General features: G+C 46.3%; 1 protein-coding gene across 1 annotated transcript in view; it reads left to right on the forward strand.

The window, feature by feature from the left end:
• The window catches only part of LOC127035651 (maestro heat-like repeat-containing protein family member 2B), a 44,642-nt gene that overhangs the window by 17,850 nt on the left and 4,331 nt on the right, over window positions 1-22,461 (forward strand). The window contains exons 14-29 of the mRNA XM_050925781.1: window positions 125-151; window positions 478-600; window positions 988-1,067; window positions 2,327-2,462; window positions 2,630-2,725; window positions 3,609-3,713; window positions 6,930-7,053; window positions 8,807-8,919; window positions 9,601-9,753; window positions 10,907-11,061; window positions 12,767-12,929; window positions 13,380-13,573; window positions 17,797-17,934; window positions 18,143-18,254; window positions 19,974-20,120; window positions 21,297-21,479. Coding sequence (XP_050781738.1) covers window positions 125-151; window positions 478-600; window positions 988-1,067; window positions 2,327-2,462; window positions 2,630-2,725; window positions 3,609-3,713; window positions 6,930-7,053; window positions 8,807-8,919; window positions 9,601-9,753; window positions 10,907-11,061; window positions 12,767-12,929; window positions 13,380-13,573; window positions 17,797-17,934; window positions 18,143-18,254; window positions 19,974-20,120; window positions 21,297-21,479 — 2,049 coding nt within the window. The remainder of the gene's footprint in view (window positions 1-124; window positions 152-477; window positions 601-987; window positions 1,068-2,326; window positions 2,463-2,629; window positions 2,726-3,608; window positions 3,714-6,929; window positions 7,054-8,806; window positions 8,920-9,600; window positions 9,754-10,906; window positions 11,062-12,766; window positions 12,930-13,379; window positions 13,574-17,796; window positions 17,935-18,142; window positions 18,255-19,973; window positions 20,121-21,296; window positions 21,480-22,461) is intronic.

Here is a 22,461-nt window from a genome sequence, read left to right on the forward strand (position 1 = left end):
TTTTGGAAGATTTAACAATAGTGATTTCTCTCTGCTCCATATTCACCAGCCAGGACGTTTTGAGATTGTGTGTTATGTGGGACTATTTACATTGCTAATAGCTGTTTTGCTTTTCATTTTTCAGGTGCTGGGCATCACTGTTGCAAACAAGGTACATTCTAAATAATCTGCCCTCATCTTTTGCATTTTCTGTACACAAGTTGCTTGTTTAAATTGCACAGAGCTTGGTTTCCTTGCTACATCAAGCAGGAGTCCTGGCTGCTCTGGTGTAAATGGACCTGGATTTTTTTATCTGAACCTGGGTTTTCTCTTCTTCTGAGGTGGATGCAGAGCCAGAGTCCTCTACCTTCCGGGGTCTGCGGGCACCTCTCTCCTTCCCTGAGGCTAGATTTAATTCCTGATCTTTATCTTCTGGACTGTGGTTCTTCTCTCAGGTTCTCATCCACATCCTCTTGTTTCTCCTTCTGGATTATGTAGGACATGTACCTAAAATTAACCCTCATCCACAATGTCATGGAGATTAGCTGTGCCATCTTGGAGACCAGAGACTCCCAGGAGTTCGAATTCTCTTACAAACTGGAGCTCCTTGGCTACATGCTGGTGAGTGATTAGGCGTTTGTTGTAATGTAATAAGACTGGTTTTCCAGGGGGATGTTATTTTATCCATTGGCTGTGATTGTACTACTGCAGTCTCATGGGCTACCTGCATGGCACCTAGGATGCGGGATCCACTCTGAGCTTGGCAGGGATGCTGACATCTTGTGGGCCGTAACTGGAAGGAACGGCTTGTGTCTCGTGAGTTCTCTTTCTGTCCTCTGTATAGCCTGCAGATAGCCCTATGGTTCATTTCTGAGGCAGAGAGCCTGCTGAGCACAGTGTCTGTTTATTCCAAGTCTGGCAGATGGCCCTGTTTTGGGGGGTGAGAGGACGGCCTCTCTGCCTTTCAAATCCATTTCCCATTTTCATGTCCCTATTCATGCATTTCAGGACTTCATTAAAAAGGAACCACTGGATTCCCTGGCATCTCCAGTTCGCTACAAGGCAATTCTTGCCATTGGACATCTGAGGTAGGCTATTTTCTGCCACATTTCCTGGCACTGTGATGCCTTCTTATTTGTTAATTGATGAGTGTCAGGTTTGGAGCAGTCTAATGCCTGCAGGGTTTGGCTCACCAGAGCCACCCAGGGGGAGCAAGTGGGGCATTTTGCCCCAGGCCCCGGGCTCTGCAAGGGCCCCCAAGAGAGTTTTTCAGGGCCCCTGGAGCAGAGTCCTTCACTCCAGGGGCCCTGGAAAACTCTCACAGGGCCCGGGCCCCCAGAGCTTCTGCCGCTTCAGGTCTTCGGCGGCAATTCCCTGTCGCCAAAGACCCCAGGCCCCCTTAATTCTCTGAGTGGCCCTGTGGCTCACATGCTGCTCACCAGCAGGACTTCAGTTCTTAAGGATTTGAATGTGTCCATTTGGAGGTTTGTGCTTGAAAGACACAAGACTGGAGGTTGTGGGGCATGCAGTAAAATGGAACAGAGTTCAGATGGGGAGGGAGGTGTCTGCAGGACCAGCGCTAGGGTTTTGAGCACCCTAGGCGGACGGCAATATCGCTGCCCCACGCGCTAGTCCGCGGCTCAGATGGAGCTGCCGCAGTTCTGCCTGCGGGCGGTCCACCCAAGCCGCGCGAGCAGCTGACCGTCCGCAGGCACCACTGCAGCAGCTCCATCCGAGCCGTGGACCAGCGGACTGCCCGCAGGCACAACTGCGGCAGCTCCACGGGAGCTGCCTGCTGCCCCCTCCGGCGGCGCCCTGACCCAGGGGACACCCTGGGCTGCCTGCTGCCGTGGTGGCGCCCTGATCCAGGGTCAGTGCGCCTCTGTGGCAGCTGGCAGCCCGGGGTTTCCCTGGGCTGTTGGCTGCCGCGGCAGCGCCCTGACCCAGGGGGCACCTGGGCTGCTGACTCCTGCCGGCAGCTCAGACTCCCTCTCTGTCGTAGCAGCAGCGGCTGCTCAACCATTTAAAAAAATTGGGGGGTGCTTTTTGGCGCCCCCAAATCTCAGCGCCCTAGGCAACTGCCTAGTCCGCCTAAATGGTTGCACCAGCCCTGGGTGTCTGGCTAGCTGGCAGGGGGAAGCAAGCTTGTGGGTTTCTCTAAAAAGGGGACTTGAAGTTTTAGCTTTACTTCTAGATGAGCCAATACTTAATAGAGGTGCAAAGTGAAGGGTTGTTTGCACTTGGGGTTCTAGATTGGGTCAATCTCTAGTCATTGGACCTGTTTCTTATACTTGGAGGTGGTACTGAGTCTAATGCATGACTTTTCTCTCTATCTTTCTTCTGACAGCAAACTCAAACCATCTCTGACCTTGGAGGAAAACCGTGAGCTCCTTGATCAGTGCTTCAAAAGTTTATTTCCCCTTCCTCCCTTGGAGATGATGAAAAAGGAAGGCGAGACAGCAAAGGATGCTCTGCTTATACAGGTACGTGACAACAATTCTCCTCTGGCACCATCCACTGTATTTCTGGCCAGCCGGCACTGGGTGATGGCAGTGACACATGGCCTCCCTGGCAAGGCATGGTTAGCTTTCCTCGGCCCACACACACAAATGATCTGTGCTGAGCCTCATTCCTTCTCTTCTGGTTTCAGTCACTCTATGTGAGGTCCTTGGAAGCCCTTGGCAAGCTAATGGAGACTTTGCTGGAGGAAGAACCAACCACCAACTGGTTCCAGGAAATGTTTGAAGTGAGTAGACCAGTGAACCATGGTGGAGATTGTTTCTTCTGTTACAGCAGGGAAGGGTCGGCAATTTAGGGGGTCAAGCTTCAGTTGTGGAGGAATTTTCCACAATGGAGTGAATTTTAGGGAGAAAGCACCAAATTCTTCCTGGGCTAAGCGGGCATATGCCCCACTGAAATCCACAGACGCTTTGCCATTTCATGCCAGGGCTGGATTGGGACCAAGTTCTTACAGTGTCGTTGACACTACTTGGAGCGGCAAGAAAATCACCCCTGCAGTAGCCAAATCCAAGAGAACCAGTTGAAACTGATCACTTCTTCTAAGAGGAATTCATGAATGTTGAGTTAGGCCCCCTGTATGGAAACTCATTCAGAGGAGACTTTCTGTTCCTCAGACATGGACAGAATATCGTGAAGAGCTGAGGGGTGGGGAGTTTGATGCACCTTCAGTATAAAAATGAAGTTCTAAAAGGAGCTGGGCTGGGGGGACTTCTCTGCTCTTATTCAAATTAATAAAAAGAACTGCTCCTCTCTGTCATTCTGCCACTCAACATGGGAGAAGTTGCCCAGGGAAAACAGACCACAGCAGCAGACATCAAACAGCATGTGATGTGCTAGACAGCTCCCATCAGACAGTCTACAGCAGACATCACATAGATGGGCCCAGATTCATCTCTCATGTAACTCCTTTGGCTTCAATCACCAGAGGGGAATCTGGCCCCTGGGACTTGTATATATTAGGGGCTTTTCCATTAGACATGTAATTCCTTTGCTCCATGGAGGTGAGATGCTTTGGAGAGGGATTTTAGTGACTATTAAAACTGTTTAAGAGGAACTTTGGGAGGGATTTTCTGGTACTAACGCTATCCGTTCCCCTGCTCTACCAACAGCTCCTAGTGCCATGGTTCAGTTCAGGGAAGGAGTGGGAGAGAGAAAGGGCCTTGCAGGCCAGCACCCAGCTGCTGACTGCCTATCAAGAGATAGTTCATAGCACAGTGAGTATAGCCGTACTCTTCCTTGAGCTGATTTCTCTGCTTCTATCAGATCTGACACTCAACGCAAATGCATGAAAAACTCTTCCAGGGCAGCAGCTGGGATTTCAAGGTGACCAAGATCCCTCTGCTTCCATAAGAGAGAGGTTTGCACAACAGTGTTGTGACCACACTGCGGGCAGACTGCAAGAATTAGAGGGCAGCCAATCCCCCAAACTGATGGCTTATTCTATAATTAGATTCACCAAGTCAACAACAAAAGAGCTTCCACCCTAGTTAAGAAGATGCCAAACGCTTTCCCCTTTTGGCATTCCAGACCTTGGCTCCCATCTAAACATCCATGTCTTGGAAGAGAGGGGAGGGATAGCTCAGTGGTTTGAGCATTGGCCTGCTCAACCCCAGGTTGTGAGCTCAAACCTTGAGGGGGCCGTTTAGGGAACTGGGGTAAAAATCTGTGTGGAGATTGGCCCTGCTTTGAGCATGGGGTTGGACTAGACGACCCCTGAGGTCCTTTCCAATCCTGATATTCTGTGTCTAATATAGTGAGGGGTTACTGAAAATCTGATTCCCCATATGTGGGGTTCACTATTCATAAAGGCCCAGATGCTTAATCTCAGGTCTTTCCCAAATATCATGCTGTTTGTTAAAAGAAAGAAGAGAGTTACAAATGGTTAAAAGATCAATATCCAGACAAGTGACTTTCAATTTTCATAGTTCAGGATCACAACAGGGATGGAATAAACTGCTAGTTTGTAAAAGTCTCTCTGGAATCATCCCAACAGATCAGAATCCAAAGGCAGCTTAGATGTAAAGTCTGTTAGTTTTTCCAGGCATTTTCCAGGTTATTCCAAATGATTATTTGGAAGATCTCTGTCCTATGGTTTACACTTTCCCTGTTCAAAGTTTAAGCAGACTAGAGATGATAGGATCAGGCCCAAGCCTTTTCTTTTATAGCTATTCTACCAGGCTGACAAGCCTACCTCACAGAAATTGTCACAGAAAGACCTTCCCCCAATGCAGATGACCCGTTGTACTTTGCTTTGAAGATAATCTTCTATTTCCTGTGCATACTCAGTAAACTAGTTACATTCATTCACATAAGGTAATTAGCCGTTCTTTCATTACAACACAGATAGTTAAGCTGAAGATAATGTAGAAATGACTGGTTTCCTGAAATGTCTTACATCTTTGATTTTAAGGTTAACTGAACACCTTGCATACATAATTAATGCAATTAAGCCATGAAAGGGAATTAGCATCTACAAGCTAATTTGGTTACATTGTGAAACTTCTAACAGGATATAGATAACCACAGACAAATACACTTAGCATCTATTGTTCCTTTTTGAATGAGTTGATGATTGCTAGTCTAATATAGCTCTTTGAAATTCACATGCAAGTGAACTATCTTGATGCAGTAGAAGTGCCTTTTGTTAAGTTATTATGGGTCATACACAGGTTGACTGGTCTGCCAGTGTCACAAATGCATTCTTGGTTCTTATGCTCCCAGGATGCTAAAGCTGAATTTCTATGTAATCAGCTAAAAACATTAAAAAAAAAGTGTCTATCCAGGATCCCCCACCCAGTTCAGTACAGGAATCAGAGGCACAATGTTACCAGATGTGCCCGTTAACTTTGGGTAGGCTCATTAATTAGGGTTACTCTTCTGTGGGGAGGGGAGCGGAGCGGTTCTGTAATTCTGTTAATGTGTTGCTTATGTTATTTGCGTGTTGATATGGAGCTCTGCTCCTTCCTTCTACAAGTCCCCTCCCAATGGAGCTACTCTGCAGGACCCAGGTTCCCCAGGGCTAATAACTAGAACTAGATGAACATGTGTGTAAACACACACACACACACACACACACACACACTAGCAGAGCAAGTCAATCAGCACTCCCCAGCTGATCCCCTTATATGTCCCTGTATTCAGTGGGCTGGGTTAAGCAGCACTTTCAAGCGGGTACCTTTATGTGCCCCTGGTCTCAGTCGGCTGGGTTGAGCAGCACTTTCAGCTGCCCCCCGCCCCCCGTTATGTGCCCCAAGTTTAACACGTTCCTATCACACTTTCACATTACAATTGTATGGGTAGTAATCCACTTGATGAGCAAACTCCACAGTATTTGGGGGCACTACAGGGATCTTTAGCTTAGGTACAAGAAGTGTTGCTGCAGAGTAAATGGGGGAAGCTAAAAATACAAAAGAGCAAAATTCAGAGAGAGAGAAGCAACCAGCTGAACTATAAAAGTTATTTATTGAATCATAATGATAACTACACCAGGAGGCCTAAACAAACGTAACAGTTACATTTTAAAGGTTAATACCTGAGGTAGAAAAGAAAACAGAGAGAGAGAGAGAGATGGATCTCACCCACTCCATGAGGCTTGAACTGGTCGGGATTTCCAGGTGATGGTGGTAGCTCAGAGTCCTGAGTGCTGGAGACAGGCAGAGCCCCCAGCACGATCAGTCAGGAGATGGAATCCCAGTGGAACTGATGCAGAGTTTGAGTCTATACATCAGAACCTTACTTGGGCATGGGTCGAGGGTTTTGTAGAGAAAATACAATGGTTCAAGGGAGAACACTAGATTTGTTTATGGGTAAACTGATGGCTCAAGGGTTTTCTTTAGGTTAGACAATAGGAGCTAATCACTCTTGGCTATGGGTGCCGTTGTCTTCTGAGGAGCTCACAAGGCAACTAGGCTGCTTCAGTATTTTGGGATATGAGTCAAAGATTTATTACTAGAATTGGTCTGATAATTGCTGAGCTGGGTGTGTGCAGGCGTAGGTTCATTAGCATCTGGAGCAGGGATTCCCATGATTCAATGCGTCCCTGCGTTTCTGGTCCCAGAGTTCAGTGCGGTTCTCTGTTCTTCATTCTTTGTGCTAATCCCTATTCCATCTTTCATGCAATTGAGGCTAGGGGAGTTGTCTCTGTTCTTCATTCTGTATGCAAATGGAGATGTCTTAATCTTGTCACCCTTGTCAGGAGGGGTCTAGGTGTGTCTACCCAAACCCTTCATTGTTCTCTGCAAGCCTTTTCTCTGACTGGTTTTGGTTCAAACAGAGACGGGTGCTGGGGGTGTCCTTCATGAGTCACACAGGCTAGATACTGTGCCCTGGTTCCCCAAAAACACAGAGCTGATGGGTATCAACAATAAAGATGGCAAGTAGAACAACTAGAACAACTGGAGAACATTCATTCTTCATTCTTTTTTAATTAGACTCAGGAAACTTTTAATCGGTTTGGATCTCTGATTGGACAAATAGCACCATACAGCTGTGATTCACTGGCCACGTCCCGTCAGTGGGTGGTTGACTGTATCAGCTGCCTTCTCAGTATGCAAGGTGAGGAGACTATTAGCAGGTATAAGTAATTCTTCACCATAAGCAGGTATAAGTAATTCTTCACCTTCTTTCACTGTTGTAATGTCCATTTTTCTGCCTATCTAGTTCTTTCTGTCCTGTCTGTTTGCACTTAGATAATAGAGTGGTGGGCATCTTGTAAATACCTCATTAGAAGAGACAATTATGTTGTGTAAAGAGCCTATCACACTTCTGGGAACTGTACAAATAATAAATGGTCTGCACCAGGTAGATAACTGTTCAGTTCCTTAGGGCTTGTCTACATAGGGACACTAAGGAAAGTTAATCCAAATGAGCTAAAGGTATAAATTTAAAGTGGCATTAAACACACATGTGGATGCTCTGATTCTGAATTAATTATAGTGAATTACAAGAATTAAACTAACCTGAAATAAGGCCCCTTGAATTCTAAATAAATGTGTCCCCATAGGTGTTTAATGAAGTTTAACTAATGCATTTTGAAAATAAATTTGGATTAGCTTTCTTGACTATCTTCATGTAGACAAGCCCTTGGTACTAAACATTTTCATTCTCTTTACCCTGCCACTGGCTGTATTGGAAGGGTTTCCTGGAATAATTCTTTAAACAAAAAGTTCTTCCAGCAGCCCTCCGTCATGAACAGTCAAAGCTATTGGAGTAAGTGTAGGCCATTTTCCCCTTTGTGAAAGAGTAGGATGGGGTAGGCAACCTATGGTACGAGTGCCGAAGGTGGCACGTGAGCTGATTTTCAGTGGCACTCACACTTCCCAGGTCCTGGCCACCAGTCCGGAGGGCTCTGCATTTTAATTTAATTTTAAATGAAGCTTCTGAAACATTTTTAAAGCTTTATTTACTTTACGTATAACAATAGTTTAGTTACATATTATAGACTTATAGAAAGCGACCTTCTCAAAATGTTAAAATGTATTACTGGCAAGCGAAACCTTAAATTCGAATGAATAAATGAAGACTCAGGCACAGCACTTCTGAAAGGTTGCCGACCCCTGGAGTAGGATATTCTTTTCACCTAATGGGATAGAGCTTGGTTATCATTTAAGGGCATTTCTAGTTAGGGTCACCAGACAGCAAATGTGAAACATCGGCATGGGGTGGGGGATCATAGGAGTCTATACAAGAAAAAGACCCCAAAATTGGGACTGTCCCTATAAAATCGGGACATCTGGTCACCCTATTTCCAATTATTATTAATCAGTCCTAAAAAACAGTGTTGCTGATTCAGAAACAGAATAAGGAACTCCAAACTTTTAAATGTACAACATAGAAATCCCAGCATTGTTTAGAAGTGACGGATGAGCCTGGGTTTCCTGCCAAAGTTTTTGTCCATCCCCATCTGTTTTACAATGAGAGTTTTGGTGGAGGGATTCACCTCTACATTGGAACCTCACATCTACCTGCATGAGTTGTACTTGAATATGAGATTAGATTTAAATACTGAGAGCAGAGAGGCTACTGAAACCAGACACACCCAGAAAGCTGCTCCAAGCAGAATATGGTGCTTGTTCAATCCTGTATCGGTCACAATAACATACCACTACTGTGAACTTTCAGATATTTAGGGTGTAATCTCGATTCCATTATAGTCAACAGGAGTTTTGCTATTGACTTTGATAGGGCCAAGATTTTACACTGTGCTAATAACAGCATAGCACATGGATCCTTCTGTATGAATGTCCATGCAGTAGAGGTTCAGTTTCATTAATCATTCCAGTACTTTTTCTCCTTTTCTCCACTCCAGGCCAGCCCATGAACCTCGGGTCAGTGGAGGAGGAGCTGAGCTGTCTCCGTGAAGAACTAACAACAGCTCCAGACCCTGAGGCTCTGTATCAGGCATCTTCCAAAATGGCCAGGGTAACTGACTCAAAAAACTTGTGCAGATGTTCTAGTGACCAGGCACTGTTCATTTTACATTTACGCTTTCATGATGCCTTTCTGTACTTGGAGCAAGCTGTGGGCATGGGGCATTTGTTGCCTGTAACCAGCAAGATGATTTTCATAGATGTGTGCTATGAATGCCATGTAAAAACCAGATTCCACTGAATGTTGCATGTGCATGAAAATGCGCATGCAGATGCACACACATGTACCTATCCAGCCATCCATGAGAAAAAACTGTGTTAGTGGAACATCAAGCTGAGAAACCACCCAGTCTTCATTCTGTCACCTTGCGGGTTTGCCTTAGCCTATATTTGTGTGCATGCCTCTCTTGACTTCATTTGATAGGTTGTAAAAAGATGCAGTGTATCTAAGAGAATACAGATTGGAAACTTACCTCTTGCATATCCAGTACAATGTTGTGCTAACTGTGCAACAGAGGCTTTGCCTCGAACCTGATATCATTAGTGTAGAATACAAAAATGTAGTATATAGACTATAGAGAGAATTTGAATCCCAAATGGCTAGCTGGATGTAAGACTAATTAAGAATATGCTGATTCATAGAACTGTTTCCTTGGACATATTAAGCCTCCATTTTTAAAAGTGCTGGAGCCAAACATCATAGCAGTCTCTCCTGTTTTTGCTTTGTTCCCAGGTTGTTAGTGAGTACTTCCCTTCCGAACAGGTTGCAGACTTTATTGAGGCCACAATAGATAATATGCTGTCAGCTAACCCCACCTTTGCCACGGCAGCTGGGCTATGGATGAGGATCATCCTAAAGGAGTGTGGAGATGCCATGCTGGACCAGGTAAAACGGGAAACTGGAGAGGTTTTCTGCCTAAACTCTAGGCTTTCAGATCTTTGCCCTCATGTGTAATGAACAAAAATCTTGCTGTTTCTCCCCCTCGGACACAGAGTCGATTCCATCTCTGTTCCTACCCTAAGATAGGCAATGGCAGAATCAATAGCAGCAGACAGAGAGAATCCAGGGGAAAAGGAAGGTGGTTGGTTATTTATTTGTCTAGCTTGTTGCCACAGTATTCGGCCAAGAAAGGCTTGAAAAAACAGACTCTGGGGAAAAGACAAGAAGACAGAATGACTGGCACTTGGAGGCATCTAGTTCTTAGGAGGCCTATGGCTAAGGGCTACCTGGATAAAAATAGCCCTGTAGTCATTCCCAGTGAGTCTGGAGCCTGGGCTCTGAGACCCACCCTCTTGCCAGGTTTCAGAGCCTGGGCTCCAGCCCGAGCACGAACAGCTACACTTTTACACTGCTGTGGGATGTTTGTTTTTTTTGCTGTGTAGACGTACCCTTTAAGAATAGGAGGAGGGACGGAGAAAACTAGAGTGTCTTTGGGATCCACTATTTATATGCTTTATTCTGGAGCTCGGTGTGTTACAGCTAGATGAAAGGAGCACTCCACAAATCTTCTAACAAGGCTGGTGAAAGGCCTCAGGACAGGGAACCCTCACAGCAGAGCTGCCACGTTTGCAGAGTGGTTTGAAGATGTGAAGGGCTAGGAATGAATATGAGAGGTCATTGCCTGTTCATAGTCCCAGGCATTTGCACACTGTGTTTAAATCACTTGCATATTTTATGCTTGTGGTTGTTTATGAACTCTGCATCCTTCAAGGCAAATGGTCAGATTTGGCTGCTTAAATCACACCTGCAAAATCTGGGCAAGCAAAGCCTTCTCTTGTGCATGCAAACTGGTTTATTTAATGCACAGCTGGGCACCACCCCATTAACTTCCCTGGTATGTATATGTGTGTGTCAGTGTAACTCTTTACAGCCAAGTGTGGGCAATTGTTGTGGGTTAAAGTTACGCAGACATAGTTGAACGTTTGTTTCTTGAGGAATTTCTAAAAAAGCAGCAAATGGCTAAATAAAGTTTTTGATTCTGTAGACTGAATAGAGAGAGAGAAAAAGGGACATTTCTTTCTGGTTTTGTTCCTTCCAGGTGCCAGCTATCCTGGATATAATATATGGCCACATGCTTTATATCCAGGAGGGCAGCTTGAGGCAGTTCCTGCTGGAGGCAGTGCCCATTCTAGCTCACCAGCACCTAGAGGCAGTGATCTCCAGCCTCCTCAGCAAACGTCTGCCGATGGACAGGTATATACCGCTACCTATTGCATTCATCTTGGTAAAACATGGATCCCACAGCTTTACTGGGAGCTGCAGGGCTTCATTTAAGCCACAGACAGTTTGGGATAATTCCTGACGGTTAATAGCCTGGGTCTTTCTGCAGGAAGGTCCAAGAGCATGTTAAGGTGGGGTGCAGAGAGATATTAAGTGTCATACTGTTTCCATTAATTCATAACTGCTTTGACATCCTAAAGACCTATCTTTACCAGTATAACTGGAGTGGATTGTTGGAAACATCTACTTCTCTAGCAGAGCCGGCTCCAGGGTTTTTGCTGCCCTAAGCAGCAAAAAGGAAAAAAAAATGCTGTGATCACGATCTGCAGCTGTACCACCGCCACTTCAGTCTTCGGTGGCAATTCAGCAGCTGCTCCTTCGCTCTGAGAGGGCAGGGCCAGCACTTCCATTTAGGCCACCTATGCGGTCGCCTAGGGCGCCAGGATTTGGGAGGGCGGCAGACTGCTCAGGTGGACCTTCCGCAGGCGTCTCTGCGGAGGATCAGCTGGTCCTGCGGCTCCGGTGGAGCATCCGCAGGCACGCCTGCGGCAGGTCCACCGGAGCCATGGGACCGGCAGACAGTCCGCAGGGTTGCCTGCGGCAGGTCCACCGGAGCTGCGGGACCAGCAGACCGTCCGCAGGGATGCCTGCGGCGAGCCGGCCCTGCGCCTAGGGTGCCAAAAACCCTGGCACCACTCCTGCGAGAGGGAGTGAGAGACCAGCTGCCGAATTGCCACCAAAGACCCGAACATGCCACCACTCGCCATTGGCCACCCCAAGCAGCTGCTTGCTGGGCTGGTGCCTGGAACCGGGCCTTGCTCTCTAGACACCTGAATTGACCTCACTCTGGAAATTAGCAGTGGCTGTTGATTTCCTAGTAGCATGACAGCTTCAAGTCCAATCCCTGGCTGATTACAAAGAATAGGGGCAATATTATCATCAGGCCTCCGCTTGGTATCAGTGAGGGTGTGGCTGCTAGAATAGAATTGCCATCCTTGGTATTTAAAACTGAGCTGGAAGCAGATCCATGATTTCATTTAAGGATTCCCAATTGAGTTATCAGTTACCAGTGCTGGAATCTAAGACCATAAGAACGGCCATAGTGGGTCAGACCAAAGGTCCATCTGGCCTAGTATCCTGTCTTCCGACAGTGGCCAGTGCCACATGCCCCAGAGGGAATGAACAGAACAGGTAAATCTCAAGTGATCCATCCCCTGTTGCCCAGTCCCAGCTTCTGGCAAACAGAGGGTAGGGACACCCTTTGTGAAGGGGACCTAGGATGGCTATGAATATTCGTTCTCATAGTTGTATGTCCAGTTAGTAGGAATGTGGCTTTTCTTTCATTAACTTGCCTTCCAAACCCTAGATCTTTGGAAGCCACATACTCATGGGTCCATATTTACTGGGAAGTGGGAAAACAGGAACTGAGATTGGCGCTCTGTGTCCTGTCCTTCTGAAGTCTAGTATTAATGGTTAGGCTGCAGTAAGACTATGTCACTTAACCTAGTTCTGTAACTGGAAACTCAATATTTAAACAGGAGGAGCATTAAAGGAGGACAGCACTCCTAACTTTCTCATCGTAGGCAAGGAGATAATTTGGTCTTTACTTAAATATGACGCATTCAGTCTGAGCCACAAAAGTGTCCAGGGGTTACATGTAACTTCTGTTAAATTGCAGTGACACCACTGAACTGTGGAGATCTCTGGGGGGAGACCCCTTGCTTGCCACTCAAGTCCTACAGGTCCTAACAGAAAAAATAAAGACTTCAACAAGCCAGGAAGGAAGCGTCACCTCAGAGACTGAAACTGACAGGCATTTGGCAGTTGCTGAACCTCTCTCAGTAAGTTAGATGACAGACACGTCTTTCAGGCTTTCCTCTGCCCTGTGACAATCCTGCTGATGGAAAGCTAGAAGTGTGGTAGACTATTGCTGTGTGGGCACTTCTCCTCTGATGTACTGTTTCCCTGAGTCCAGCTCTGCTGCCTGTGGAACAAATACGGCAGTTTTAGAGTACGTGGCTGATTTACTTAATAACATCTGGCAATAAGAAAGTCTTTGAACCAGGTTTCTCACAGTGCTTTGCAAATATTCATTAGGACTCACAACATGCCCTGGTAGGTCATACACGTTTTTATAGATGTGGGAAACTGAGCCACGAGTTAAGGGAGTTGCTCGCAGTCATTCAAGTTACTGGCAGAAGCAAGAATTTAGTAGAGCAGATATCAGAAGGGGAGAGAGGGTGTGATGGTGTTGGGAGGAGATCTCATTTTTTACCATGCTTTCCTTTCAGGCAACATGTGCCATCTTTGAGGTGGTGTCAGCACTGCAGTCGAGAAAAGCTGTGCAGGAGCTGCTCCCAGAGTTGTTTCCTGTTCTCCTGCAGCAGGTCAGCCGAACCTTAGGCCTAAAGATGCCTTCGCCAGTGATCAGCAGCCCGAGCCTAGTCCGAAGAGGCCGACAACATACTGAAGGCAACCCTTGCCGGTAATTAGAAGGAAGGGAGAGAAAAGATGAGAATTCCATTAGAGTTGTGTGACACTCCCCAGGAGTTCCCAAGATTATGGTTACACGTATAATGAAATCATAACATGCTCCTAGAGACTAAACTTAACCAACAGGTTAACCTCCTGTCTAAAGATGTTTCTCACCCAACGTTCTCAACCAAGCCTGCTAGTGACCCCGCTGTCCATCTACTTCCTAAGTGAAAGATGCCAGGGTGTCTTCTTTGTCCCTCAAATATATTAAAGCAAACCTTTGATGTGTACCCCAAAATTGGGTCCCCACCCCCTGTCTACTTCCTGTTACTTTTCTTTCTTTGAAGTTCTCACAGTCCTTCTGAACTGATTGTGAATCCTACATGCTTAATTTACATGTAAACAAACAGATGGGAGAAACATTTCTTGCCTGAAAGAAAACCATTTTTTCACCTTTCCTGGTAACTAGTCCCTAGACACAGATCATAAGATTGTAATTTTCAATGCATATGCGTGGCTCTTTACACAACATCTGTAGAAGCGTTTCACAATGATATTGGTGACATGGGCTTTCATTTGAGACTCATATGGCAATCTTTTAGTGAACTAGAATGTACATACCAGACCACTCGGCACCCACTTTCTGTGCCCCTCCCCAGTTAACACTAAGAGATTCCTGTGTCATCAGTTGACTTCAGCTCTGGTAGCCCATTAATGTACATTTCCCACCAACCTCACAACATTATTAGTTTCTATTATTATTGTGTTTCTTTATTCCGAGCCAAGAAGGTGCTCAAATTACAGACTTCCTGGTTTTATAATGTCTCTGACTTTTCTTAGGAAACCAGGATCTAAATTCTGTTCTTGGAGGGGCAGCAGGTATAAAATAAAAATAAGGAAGTACTACTTCACACAACACATGGTCAACCTGTGGAACTCATTGCCAAGGAATGTTGTGAAGGTCAAAAGTATAACTGGGTTAAAAAAAGAATTAGATAAGTTCATGGAGGACAGGTCCATCAGTGGCTATTAGGCAAGATGGTGAGGGATGCAACCCCACGCTCTGGGTGTCCCTAGGCCTCTGACCACCAGAAGCTGAGACTGGACAACGGGGATTGGATCACTTCACGATTGCCCTGTTCTGTTCATTTCTTCTGAAGAAGCTGGCATTGACCACTGTTGGAAGACAGTGTACTGGACTAGATGGACCATTGGACTGACCCAGTAAGGCTGATCTTATGTAGTGGCCACAGTGAGTCAGGTTTTCAAGCATGAGTGCCTAAGTTTTGTCCACAAAACTTGAATTTGTTCCCATGGATGGCTACCTAGCTGTGTGATTGCTGGCGCTGCAGACACAAGTGTATATTCTGCTCGTGCTGTTGGCCCATGCGCAGGACAGATTTAGGTACCTCTATGTGACGCGGTGGTATGCTGTGCCCCAGCCTCTTCCACGAACACCGACTGCTCGGAGTCCCTCCAAAGTGTTCTTGGGATGCCGGCTCCTGAGATCCTGGTGGTCAGGGATCTGCTGACTGTTTGACCCCAATGGATGATCTTGAGTCACCTTTGCTCTTGACTTTTGTTTTCTCTCTCCTCCCTCTTGTCTCTCGGGGGACTTCTCCATCCTCACCTTCTCTGTGGCTTGTACTTTCGTGTCTAGGTTCCTCCACCCCCTTTCGTACATTTCCTCTTTACCTGGCCCTGCCGGTTTTACTTCCACCCTTCTGGGCCTCCACACATGCCTTGGTGTCCCGGTTAGAAAGGGATCCCAGTCCATGCCCAGCAGAAGGCAATGGGGCAATCCATCCACTACCCCTACATGCTTCTGTCTAAACTTCCCCTTGATCTCCAGAGTCACCTCTGCCATTGGGCAGAATGTATTGTCCCCATGGACATATTCAGTTTTGATCCTACCTCTGGGAAGTATCCAGTGGGGTTTCACTAACTCCTGCCTGATCAGCAAACAGGATGAAGCTGTGTCCATTATTCCCTTTGATGGCTCCTCCCTACCCATACCGGTATGGTAGCTACTTGCTTTTTTCTTCCCTGCCTGGGAGTCTTGTCCCGGCCACAAAGCTGTGCAAATTCACAGTCCATTTTAGGACAGTCTCTTTTTAGCTGTCCTTCACGTCCATGTCAGAAGCACACTGCAGGCCGAGCTCCCGCTACAGTTCCTTGAGGCTCCTCCTTCTTCTTGCTGCCCTTCCCATCTGGAGGCACTCTGGTCCTTCTCAGATCTAATCCCTTAAACCACTGACTCACTCTGGGAATGTCCGTCTCTGCAAATTCCTCTGTAACTTTAACTGGCTGGCGCCACGTAACCCATACTCAGGTATGCTCAGGGAGACTCTGAAGAAACTTCCAGAATCTCCCCCGCAGTTTGAGCATCTGGCCTTACCAGTGAGTGGCCCAATCTTTCAATTTCTATCCAAATGCACAGAGGGATAATCCCTCAATCCATCTTTCAACTCTCCATTTCTGGCAGTACTTTTCTATGGACAGGCCCCACCTAGTCCAGCATGGCTGCTTTAATCATGTCATAATCTCTTGCCCGCAAACCACTAAGAGCCATATATGTGCTTCCCCAGTTAAATAGGGTGTCAGTCGAAGGGCCCACATTGTTCTGTCCCTGTGAGGTCTCACAGCTGCTCCTTTATTAAGAGTAACCAAAACCACATCAGGGTTGTTTGCATGTCCCATTTTACAAAGTCTGATCTCCTGTGCCTGGTTTCCATTTCCTGTCACAGGACTTGCCAGACTTTGGAGGAGTTGTTGCCAGATCTGGGCTTGCTCCTATATCAATTCTTGAAGGCTCTTTTGCTGTTAAACCTACCAGGCAAGCAAAGGCTGTTCTTCTGCATGGTGGGATTGTTGGAAGGTCTGTAGGGTCTTCTACACCAGCAGTTCTCAACTGGGCCGGTTTTAGGGGGTCTGCCAAGCAGGGCTGGCATTAGACTAGTTGAGGCTCAGGGCAGAAAGCTGAAGCTCTGAGCCCAGCCAGGCTGGAGCCCTGAGGCCCAGGACCTGCACTAAAGTCCTGAGCCCCTGCACCCTGTGCAGTTAAAATCCAGAGCCAGGAGCCCCAAGCTCTGATGCCTGGCAGGGCCGAGGCCTGGAACTGGGCCATGGAGTATTTATAGCATATTGGGGGTGGGAGGAGGCTCAGAAACAGAAAGGTTGAGAACCCCTGTTCTACACTTCTCTTTGCTGCTTCGCCATCCATTTCAGCGTTCCCTCCATCACCTGGCCTGCCAAACCTCTACACCGGCTTCTCCAACAGGCTCTCCATTTGCATAGATAACAGGGAAATCCCTAATGAGCCCCCTGCTGTGACAGAGAGGGGTGTTGCACCCCCACATCTTCTACAAACCTTGAGACTTTCTTGTTTGTAAGCATCAACGTATAGTCTATTTAATCCCCCTACCAATACATAGCACCTTTATCTTGTATCTCAACTTTCTAAACTCTTCTCCAAAATGGGGAGTAAGGTGTTTCCACTCAGAGACCTCATTTTGTCAGGCTCTCTCAGCTTTTGCTCTTTTTCTTTCTCTTAGGGTGAACAGATAGCAAGTGTGAACAATCAGGACAGGGGGTTGGGAGTAATAGGCACCTGTATAAGATAAAGCTCCAAATATTGGGACATCTGGTTGCCCAAGTTTCTTTCTCTCTGTGTTCCCCTCAAAGGGCTCCTGCCCATGTCCTTTTACACAGTTTCCCTGTTAATGGAATGATTGGTTCCATGACTCACTAGCCCCAATCTGACCTCATAGTCTGGTACATCTCTGACCAATTAGGCCTTCTGTGAGGAACTGAATTAGTACGAATGGTGACCAGAATGCTGACTCAAGTGCAAACCCTCAGCGCTCTGTCACATCATATCTGGAGATATGACCCCAAAATGTCCATTAGTGATCACCACACTCTATACCCCCAGTTTTTGGGTCCTGATCATGTATCTTTTCCATATCATTGTAGTCTTAGTGCCCATGCTCCATGCAGAAAGGGAAAAATGACTGCAAAATTTTGTCCCTAGCAAAACTAGTTATATGAGATGTATGAGACTGAAACTTACCTCCCGGCATCAAGTCCTTCCAGGGACGCTGGTGTCCAGGATATTGCCAATGGATGAACTGTCGATGAACAGCAAACCTGACAAATAACCGAGGCTTCCTGACTCTGTTCAGGCTGCACCTTCCTACCGATTGCTGCAGTTCTGTGCCTCTCTTTCCCCAGGTTTTCTGTCCAAGCATTTGAATCCATGCTTTCCAAAGTTGGGAATGTGAGACTGGTGAGAGAACTCAGGGAGCAGGGAACGTGGATTCTACTTGAAAACCCCCAGACTCACCATGAGGGAGTGTGTCTGCTGGTGAGGTAAGAGATCTAGGAGGCATCATTTTATCCTTGGGAATCAGTAGCAAATAGAGTGGCTGAGAGGGAACCTCCAGTTTATAGCTTTGTGGGGGGTGCCCTGGGTGGAAACACACAGCTCCCACTCATAGATATCAGAGCTGTCTGCTCAGAGCAGCTGAGTTTTTGAAGTGCGCAATCGATCCCATAAGCGGTTTCTTTTACCTTCCAGAGTTCTGCTAAGATTTGAACTAGTAACACCTGAGATCATCCAGAGCCTCCTCCCCTGGGTGAATTCCCCGACAGAAAACTACCGAGTCACCAGCACAGCTTTCCTTGCCCAGGTAAGACACCGGGCTCTGAAGAGCAGTTTCACCTTTAGACCATTGTCTGTTTGCCTTTCTTTCTTTGGGAGTTGTACAGTTCAGTTCATAGGAGTAATTATCATTTTAGATTGTAGAATGGGTCCCCCTTTATATGGAAACCTGACAAGGAACTTCATACTACCTTTCGGAGTTGTTCTCTCTCTGATATTTGTATTGCTGTCATTGCCTATACTATCTGCACAACCACAGGGGCTGGCTGAGAGAGATACAGACAGAGTTTGGATTCCTGGACCTCTTCTGCCAAGTCCTAGTGCTGATACTAACCAACAGCTCCTGATTTTGGTTTAGCTCAGCAGATCTTCTAAATGAACCTAGTGTCCTAATACTATAAAACAAGCAACATACAAATACATTCACATCTATCGTAGGTTCTCGTTACTGTAGTATCTGAGTACCTCAAAACTCATTAATGTATGTATGTATCCCCACAAAACTCCTGGGATTTAGGGAAGCGGTCTTATTCCTATTTTACAGGCAGGGAGCTGATGCACAGAAGGGCTAAGTGATTTGCCCAAGGTCGCCCAGGAAGTCTTTGAGGGAGCAGGAAATTGAAGCTGGGTCTCCTAAGTCCTAGGCTAGTGTGATAACTGCTGGGCCATCCTCCCTTTCCACCTCCTTCCTCTAACATCTGCATCATATTTCCCACTTACACTAAGCAACTATCTCAGGGGCTCATCTGGTTCTGAGAAAAACAATCGATCTGTGCCTGGGATGGGCTGTACCTGGGCTTTGAGGCTTCTTCCAAGAGGCCCTGTGGTCCTACTGCACCCTGCCCCAGGAAAAGAGCCACAAATCTGGCTCTGTCTAGAGAGGCCCCATGAAAGCAGCCAAGCAGAGCCCATCAGGCTCAGCTAAAAGGAGCTGCAGGGCCTTAGCAGGTCAGTTCCTGGCAAGAACTGGAGGGGCAAGAAAGGATGCTGCTCTCTGACCACAGAAATTCAGGGGATTGCCAGAGTTTGATTCTGGCAGCATTTGCTTAAGTTGGGTTTGCAGGAAGAGAGTCCTTAAGAACTTTAACCTTGAGGTGAGAGTGAAGCTAAAAGTGGCCGGTAGGAAGAAGCAACAATGAACTGAAATCAAGCAGTGCCTAACTACTGTTTACAGGGTCCATGGATTGGAACTCAGAGTTCTGGGCAGGCCCTGGTTCCCCTATCACTTACAGTGGCATAAGGCCCAGGAAGGGGACAATGCTTATGGAGAACTTGAACAAAGGGCAGAATTTCAAGGACCCAGAGTTGGGGCTGGAGACCCTAGTGAGGGCAATGGGACTGTTCTTGAGTACCCCAGAAGGGGTTCATTTGGCCTTTGGGACTTAGCCAGAGGCCTGAGCCACAGAAGACTCACTGAGGTCGGCTGGCAGGGTGCACCAGGGGTGAGAAAAGGACTGTGGTACCAGACCCAGCCACTAAGAGGCTCTCAAGAGGTGAGTGGATCCCTATTATAGTGCCCAAAAGGAAAGCTCCATGTTTTTAAGACATTTCTCATTTGTGTGGAAGGATAAAGTTACAGTATGTTATGTGGCAAGTGTCAGAGGGGAAGCCATATTAGTCTGTATCTACAAGACTGTGGCTGTAGGAGGACTCCTTGTTGTTATTAGTGTATTCCATGTCGGCTCAAATTCTATTCCCAATCCTTATGATCATATTGGGGCTAATGGACATGTTGATTTTATTTCAGCTAATGAGTGATCCCATGCTCAGGGAGAAGAAGTTCCTTAAGAGTGTCTTACGCGTCTTGGAAGAAAGGTCACAGGATAGGAACAGCATTGTCCGTCAGATGGCTGTAAGAGGTCTGGGAAATATAGTCGATGGGGCGCCTGAGAAGGTATGAGAGATTACTGAATAGGATGCAACATAACTAGAGAAACCAAGGGAAAAAATTGTTCGGAGTTTACAGAGACTGCACACAATGCACTAGGCCAAATTCTGTTCTCTCCCGTACCCTAGTAACCTTTTTGCAGTCAATACAGAGCAAGCTGGATCCTTTGGTAAGCTGGGCATAAGTAAACAATGTGCACTTTAATATGACCATATGTAAATGTATACATCTAGGAAGAAAAAATGCAGGCCATGCTTACAGGATGGGAGACTCTATCCCAGGAAGCAATGATGCTGAAAAAAACTTGAGTCATGGCAGAGAATTAGTTGAACATAAGCTCCCAATGCCAAGTTGTGGCCAAAAGGGCTGAAATGATCCCTGGAGGCATAAACAGAGGAATCTTGAATCAGAGTAAAGAAGTTATTTTCCCTCTGAATACGGCACTCATGTGAGCACTGCTGGAATGCTGTGTCCAGATCAGGTGTCCACAATTCAAGAAGGATGCTGATCAGTTAGAGAGGATTCAGAGAAGAGTCACAAGAATTATCGAAGGATTGGAACATAGACCTTTAGTGACAGACTCAAGGAGCTCAATCTATTTAGCTTTACGAAGAGAAGGTTAAGGACTGACTTGAGGACAGTCTATAACTACTCACATGGGGAACAAATTTTGGTAATGGGTTCTTCCCATTAGCAAACAAAGGTATAACAAGATTCAATGGGGAAAAATGAAGCTAGACTCATTCAGACTGGGAATAAGGCATCCATTTTTAATGGTAATTTTAAGTAACCATTGGAACAATTTGCCAAAGGTTGTGGTGGATTCTCTGTCACTAGCCATTTTAAAATCAAGATTGGATGTTTTTCTAAAAGATACACTCTAGTTCCAACAGAAACTATTTTGGGGAAGTTCTGTGTTATGCAGGAGGTCAGACCGGATAATCACCGTGGTTCCTTTTGGCCTTGGAATCTAAGTAACTAGAAATCTAATAATAGCATTACAAAGGTGTATTATGGCAGCGAGTTTGGCTCATTGTAGCTAGCACCTGGTCTGAAATATAGCTATAGGTCTCTGGGGTGAGAGGGGGTTGATGAAATTCCCACTGCTTCATAACTGCTAAAGAAAACTTCTTAGAATTGTGATCAGTGATAATTGTTCTTTAATGTCATCTGTTTGTCCAGGTGAAAAAGCACAAGAAGTTTCTTCTGGACATACTGATCCGGGCCTTACATGACATTTTCAGTTCTGAAGTCATTGGCGAGAGCATGAATGCACTGGCCAAAGTCCTGAAGACGCTGAAAGAGAAGGACATCGGTTCTTCCTTCAGAGACCTCACCCAACAGATCCGGACCTACTTTGACGATGTATGTGAACAGAACTATCCAACCCCAGTTCAACCGATCTTGATTAGACTCCATTTACGATGTGTGATGGGAACTCCCTGGGCATTGCTCATGTCAGAGTGCAGAGATTTTAGGCCCTAGGGAAGAGAGGTGATTTATGGAGGAGGAGAACATTATGAGGATGGGGATGACATCCCTGCTCCCACAGTCTCACCCTTCTGTTCTTCTTTATTGCCACTGAGAACCTCAAAGAAAGTCTGAATACCAGATTAGGTAGCTAGATAACCATGAAAAGGGGGTTACAGAGTGCAATAGAGAGTTTGGGGCCTGCTCTATACCATTTATATATGAGAGGGTTGGAATGATAATTCTGTTTAGCAAAGAATTTTGAGATTTCAAATTTTGGTTTTGTTCCTATTTGTGGGAACCCCTCTCCCCAAACTTCAAAACTCCTTGTGAAACAGAATTACTATTCTCAACCTAGCTCTATTGGAAGCCTTGGCCCAGGGCAGTCTGCTCTGAGACTATCTCAGTGCTGGGAACTAGAGAGTTGCAAATTTGAGAGCCCGGACTCTGAGGGTCATAGAATCAGAGGGTTGGAAGGGACCTTAGGAGGTCCAACCCCCTCCTCAAAGCAGGCCCAATTCCCAGCTTTTTACCCCGGTTCCCCAAATGGCCCCCTCAGGGATTGAACTCACAACCCTGGGTTTAGCAGGCCAATGCTCAAACCACTGAGCTATCTCTCCCCCCAAAGCTGGGGGCTTGGAAGCCTACAATCCCAGTGAGCCTGCTAGATTGGCTGCTGGATGGATGCACTGGCAAGACACCAGGCAGGTTTCTAAGGACCCCTGCCTGGCTTCTGGAGGAATTTCATCAAAATTGAACTGGCTCTAAAGTATTTTTATGAATCAGCAAATTCGAACAAAAAATTGGTTAATTAAAGTTTTTCCGACTAGCTGTAGTTGGAATCACTCTACTTTAGCGTAGAAGAGATGGCTGTGTG

Source organism: Gopherus flavomarginatus, chromosome 16 (genome assembly GCF_025201925.1).
Source record: "Gopherus flavomarginatus isolate rGopFla2 chromosome 16, rGopFla2.mat.asm, whole genome shotgun sequence".
Lineage (NCBI taxonomy): Eukaryota > Metazoa > Chordata > Testudines > Testudinidae > Gopherus > Gopherus flavomarginatus.